At 49.5% G+C, this 5,965-nt stretch overlaps 1 protein-coding gene across 2 annotated transcripts; it reads left to right on the plus strand.

Moving 5' to 3' along the window:
* The first annotated feature begins 408 nt into the window (after window positions 1-408).
* On the plus strand, window positions 409-5,546 carry LOC119322930 (proline-rich protein 12-like). 2 transcript variants are annotated; one of them, XM_037596469.1, is made up of 8 exons: window positions 409-561; window positions 979-1,072; window positions 1,161-1,256; window positions 1,341-2,114; window positions 2,595-2,955; window positions 3,929-4,010; window positions 4,110-4,373; window positions 5,141-5,546. In XM_037596469.1, the coding sequence occupies exons 1-7, from the start codon at window positions 424-426 to the stop codon at window positions 4,326-4,328; spliced, it is 1,764 nt and encodes a 587-aa protein (XP_037452366.1). In that variant the 5' UTR covers window positions 409-423; the 3' UTR covers window positions 4,329-4,373; window positions 5,141-5,546. The 2 variants fall into 2 exon arrangements, with proteins under 2 accessions (XP_037452366.1, XP_037452367.1); XM_037596470.1 differs by having other exon boundaries at window positions 1,344-2,114.
* Window positions 5,547-5,965: the final 419 nt, after the last annotated feature.

Consider the following 5,965-nt stretch of genomic DNA (forward strand, 5'->3'; position numbering starts at 1 on the left):
GCCAGGCCCGCTGCCGCTGCAGCGAGGGCGAGGCGGGTGGGGCCCATGAGCGTCGCGTCGGTGTGTACTGTGTAGCAAGGAGCAGTGCACTGAAAAAACAAAATCGAATGTGAAACGTGACGGCGGGAAGTTTTCGCCGTACTCTCTCCGTCGGCGCAGGAGGAGGAGCACCCACGGCGGCCGGCCCGTGCGCATCTCGTCGGGCGCTCGCACGGCCGGCCCGGGCCCGGCCCGAGAACAAAAGTACAAGACCCACCGAGGAAGGAATGTGGAGGAAGTAGTAGAGCATCATCTTCCTGCCTCCCACCCACGCGCCATTTTTAATCCGCGGAGAGAGAGGGAAGCCCCGCGCACCCCGCCCCGCTCCACTCAACTGCCCCCGCACTGGCGCCGTCCTCGGGGAATGCGGCCGCGCGGCCGACCATGCCACGCGCCGCGCCCGGGCTAGGGTTCCCCGCCGCAGCCGCCGACCCAGCGCCCGAGCGCCGCCACCCTCCGTCCTCCCGGCGGAAGAAGCCGCCGCCGCGCCGAAGGCGCCCCGCACCGCCAACGCCACCCGCGGTAAAAACCCTCTCCCCCCTATCTATCCCTCTTCCTCATTGCGTCCACATTGACGTCTCAGGCCGGCCGCTCGCCGGATTATTTTACTGCTGCGAGTCAATAGATCCAATCCAGAGCACGTCGCCGCACATGCGCGCCGCCGAGGGCAGTCGAACTTCGAAAGTCGAAACACTCCGCGTAAGCAAGGGATAAGGCCAAAAGAAATTCGAACGGGGCTACCGCGTGCGTGGCCACGGCCTGCGTCGTCGCTTTTCTATCATTGCTGGCTCTTTTGTTCCGTTGCGTCGCCTTTTTTCCCGTTCGCTGTTTGGCGGTGACTGTGCCGTGCCCTGCCCGAGCTTGCTCGGTGGGTCGGTGCTCCGTCCCGGATTTCGGTTTGCTGAGAGGGACGCTCCCTTTGTTTGGCTCCTTTTGCAGCCGCCGGTGGGGCCACGCGGTGCAGCCGATCCAGATCCGGGCCTCCTCCACCCCCGCGGCGGCAGCCACGCCTCGCGCGCCACAGCTCCCAGAGGTGGGTCAAGCGATCCCAGTGCCCAGCACGCTCCGCATTTTGTCTCCTCCTGCCGTCGCGGCAGCTAACCCCTTTCACACGCGCGCAGGCGAGGACGGCGACGACGACGAGGACGAGGGAGGCTACGACGCGGCGGGCTTGGAGGAGGCGGCGGCCGGCGACTCCTTCTCCCACTCGCTGAAAGGTAATCCACTCCCCTCCCGCTCTACATGATGCCTTTGGTGTCGAGTGAAGTGAAGTGATTGCTTACTGTTTGTTGGCTGTTCAGCAGAGTGCCAGAAGCAGCTGCAGCGCAGGGCGGAGGCGCGGCCGCCGGCGCCCGCGCATGAGCTCGGCAACGGCGACGCGTTCGGGGGGATCGAGCTGCTCGTGCTCTCGCCGAGGTGCTTGCTCGGGGCTGCCGTGGGAGGGATGAGCAAGAGCTCGACCGCGTCGTCCAGAAGCAGATCAGGCACGTTTCCGAGCCCCGGGACGCCCAACTACAACCGGCATTGCGCTGGCAACATGCAGTACCCCAAGGGCTGGAGCTCGGAGCGGGTGCCGCTGGGGGCAGGCGCCAACAGGAGGTATGGGGGCAGCGGGGTCGTGCTCCCTTTCAACAATGGGAGGAAGCTGCCGTCGAAATGGGAGGACGCCGAGAAGTGGATCCTGAGCCCGGTTTCCTGTGATGGGATGGGGAGGATGTCGGCACCGGCGCCGCATCATAGACGGCCAAAGTCCAAGAGTGGGCCGCTTGGTCACCCTGCTGGTGTTCCAGGAGCTTATGCATCTGTTTCGCCGATGATTCCCTGCTTCGATGGTGTTCTGGCGGCCGCTAATTTTGCGGCTCATTCGCCTTTCTCTGCCGGGGTTCTCATGCCAGGGCACGCGCGCAACGGTGACTTCAGCAGTGGAAGAGCCAGAAGTGGGGATGATGGAAGCAGTAGGTCGTATTCGGCTGAGAAGGAACCGTATATATGGAGATCAGCAAGTACACACGCGTGGACAGAAACACTTATGGAGGCATCTGCCTTTGCTCATATCTCAGAGGAAGCTGCACAAGGTTTGAGCTAGTTTCTTCTCATCAGTATCAAACACATTTTTGCTACTTCACATTTATCTGCCTGATTAGATGCAACAAGAGAAGATACTCATATAACGTACGGATTCGATCATAAGATAGAACTCCTACACATGCCAATACATTGAAGTTGAACAATTAGCAGATTCTACATTTCAACCCTGCAATCGTCGTGTACCTCAAATCATACATCACTTTTGGTTTACATAGTTTGGACATTCAAAAAGGCTTTCCCACAATCATATATATGAATGGTAGGGTGCAAGAAGTCTGTTATTTGCCCCTTAAAAAAATCAGACGAATAGCAGTAGTTTAGAAACCTAAAACAACGCTATCGTGTGCCATAGTTATCTACTTTTCCTGCTCAAATAAACTAGTTTCGAGTTTATTTTAACCTGTAATGCTCAAATGATCTTCAACGTTGAGAGAAATCAGCCTTACTATCTTATACCCTGTACACAGATGATGTCTTACAAGGCCAACAAGGAGCAACTCCTGTGATTTCCAGTCCAATCATAAAGAAAGATGTTGCCACACAAATGAGTCCTGATGACAGTATAATATCGTCCTCCCCAAAAGCGAGGCATTCCTGCTCCAGCTTGCCGTCAGGACATGCTATTAGAGAATCAAATAGTCATACACCTAAGGTTGAAGTTAGGGATGTGCAGGTAGATGATCAAGTAACTGTTACCCGGTGGTCCAAGCGACATGTAACACGAGGCTCTGATAAGCGATCAACAAATATTGTTGAATGGAGGAAGAAGACTACAGAGGCCCGGGCTCCATCTTTTGATGAAAAAGAAAGAGAAAGATGCATATCAAAGTAAGTTCTTACTTCATGTTTGCCATTTTGTTTACAAGTAAACTGATTTGGATTAGCACGAAGGCATGCGCAGAGAAGAGAGTGCTTTCACTGTAGTGTTATAACTGTTAAACTTATACCCATCCTGCTGTCAGAGTTCCCAGCAAGAGTTCCACAGATGACTTGCTTTTCTGGAAATGTTTGTTGTGATTAATGAAAAGGTCATCCTACAGTGCCAAGCTAATCTGGCTGTATGCCTGACAGTGTACAGAATGCATATGTGTAGGAAGGGTAATGAGCTAAATATGGTAGCCGTTGCAAACCGAGTATAGATCTAGCTACTATGCGGCCTCCTGATATGCTACTTGTGACATGTTCTTAGTGGGCTAACTGAATAAGCAATCGACAGTCAACTGTGGGTTGGACGAACTTCCAGAATTGAAGTTGCAAATTTAGCTGGAGTAACATGCAAATACTGCGACTGAAATGACACACTCCAAAAGTTACCTTATTGCAATTTACCCAGTTTCTTTCTTCATCAAACTGGTACATATCAGGTTACAAATTTAATTCAGTGCTTGAAGGTGTTTTATGATGTCATAAGATCACTTATTACAGGTTCCCTTCTGGTAAGTAAATTCCAGAGGGTTCCCATCTTTAGAATAGGAGGACATAGATTGTGAAAGGTTATTTTTCTCTAATTAGTAAGGTAGCAACTGGCAAATAATGAAAAGGAGAAATCGGCACCAATGGGGTGCAATTGATTTATGGACTAGATATGCGCTTACAGTGTGTGAATCCTAGATTTCTATGATTCATAGAAATCATACTTTTAGTTGTTTGCTATGCAGTCTAAGTGATGGTCCTGTTTTTCCAACTGTACACAAGATAATAATGTTTTGACGTCCTCAGTTACTATTGAACATTAACTTCTAGTTAAGGACACAAATTATGACATATGTCGTGTTTCTGATACCTAGTATTTTTTGTCAAGGTGCAAGAGAGAGGAAGCAAAGATCACTGCTTGGGAAAATCTGCAGAAAGCAAAAGCAGAGGCAGCAATTCGGAAGTTGGAGGTATTGTTTCTGGTTGTACACAATCAGCCATGTTTGCATTATTTCTAATGTTTCTATGCTTTGGCTACAGACTTACATGTTCTGCCCTTTGTATTACAGATGAAGCTTGAAAAGAAGAGGTCATCATCGATGGATAGAATTTTGGGCAAACTACGTTCTGCTCAAAAGAAAGCACAAGGCATGCGCACTACAGTTTCTGTCAGTGAGGATCAGTGTGCTGTCAGTGAAGATCAGTGTGCTGTGAGGGCAACCAAGAAGGCATCCTTGAGAAGGACTAGCAAGCCTTTCAGCTGCTGTTTCACCTATCATGCTTGCTAGTTGTGATATGGTTGGTATCTACAATGATTGTAGAAACTTTTTTTGGTGAGTTACTTTGCTTGCCATACTTATCTGGATCTCTGTTAAACGCGTACATATTTGGAAAAGTTAATATTAGCCCCCCATTTTTTTGCTGGAAAGAGATTCATTTCATCAAATAGGGTTTCCAGAGGGATGGTCCAAACTGGAATTTTCAATTGGACTACAGCTTATCAGCATGCAGTACGTTGGAGCAAAATTTGCTAAAGACATGGCTTGCCCTATTTTGATAACAACGAATCTTCATAAGCTTGATCTCCCTTTCTGAAGCAATATGGCACTTTGCTTTTTGAACTAGACTTGAATATCTCGTCATGTCTGACAGTCCCTTGACTATTGGCTGAGTGTAGATTTGGAATTTGGTCCAAATTCTTAAACCGTTCGTTTTTCCTTGCAACGCGTAATTCCATGCACCTATGGTCCCTAGGAGTGATTTGGATGGTCCCATTGCGGTGCTGACTGATATGGTGTGTAGGTGTATGTGGCATAACCAGTTGGCTACCGTGTGTTTGCCAAAGTTTGAAACAGGGAACAAATTATATATTTTTGTTTAAAAATAGATTCCATATTATAGTTTGAGGGCCCATTCTCTGTTACATATAAATATATAACTACATTGTCCATGCAAATAGTTTTGAGTGCGAATTCTCTGTCACATATAATTAAATTGTTCATGTGTATAGTGTGATGCTTGCAAAATTTTGTATGGTTAGTAACAGCCTTGTAGTGGTCTAGTAATAAAACTTGAACTAATATTACTCATGTATCTTCAGAACCTTTGCAGCTCAAGTCAGCCGGCAGACAAACTGAAGTTAGACTGCAAATGTCCGCCGTTGCAGCTGGAGATAGCAGGAGTAATTAGAAGAAGAGAGCTTAGCGCGGTCTGATGAATCAAAGTTTTGGAGCAAAGCCCACTCTTGTAGCTGATGATATGGAGTACTTCACTCGGTACTCTGTATCTGTAAACCAAGCAAGTGCTGTAGATCAGGAAGCTCCCTTCTCGAGCTTTTCTCTAGTTGAACTCCGGACTGATCGGCCGGTCCTCATGGGCTGCCTGATGATGTGTACTGTATCTTTGCCGTGGAATTCTGTATGTAGTTTCAAGCATTGGGGCTCCAGTATCAAATATTGGATTCATTGAACAAAGTTGAGAGAGCCACAAGCCAGAGGCGCTTTACAGCAATGGCTACAAACAAGCTAGAGATGGGAAGAAGTGATTTTTTTTTTTTGAGAAGAGATGGGAAGAAGTGTTGGCTGGTCTGGAATGCTTTCGGCGTGGACGGCCAGCCCGGCTGCCGTGGCCAACGGGAGACGGTTGTGCCGTCGGAAGCAAATCCAAGCCCCATCAATGATCAAACAGAAAATCGGAAAGTTGTGCACTAGCACTACTCCGGGTTATCCAAGACGCTGCTGCTATGTGCGTCGGACGGAGCTCTGGACGAGTCCACCACTCGGCCAATGAGCCGCTTCCAGCGCACAGTCATCCACGCACCCACCGTAGTACCTTTTGCGTTCGTCGTTCGTTTCTCCGCGTCCTGTGCTTGTGTATATCCTACCAGTTCGTTTCGTGGCCGCCGCCGCTTGCGCACGCATGCCAG

The sequence above is a fragment of the Triticum dicoccoides genome, chromosome 6B, assembly GCF_002162155.2.
Source record: "Triticum dicoccoides isolate Atlit2015 ecotype Zavitan chromosome 6B, WEW_v2.0, whole genome shotgun sequence".
Taxonomy (NCBI): domain Eukaryota; kingdom Viridiplantae; phylum Streptophyta; class Magnoliopsida; order Poales; family Poaceae; genus Triticum; species Triticum dicoccoides.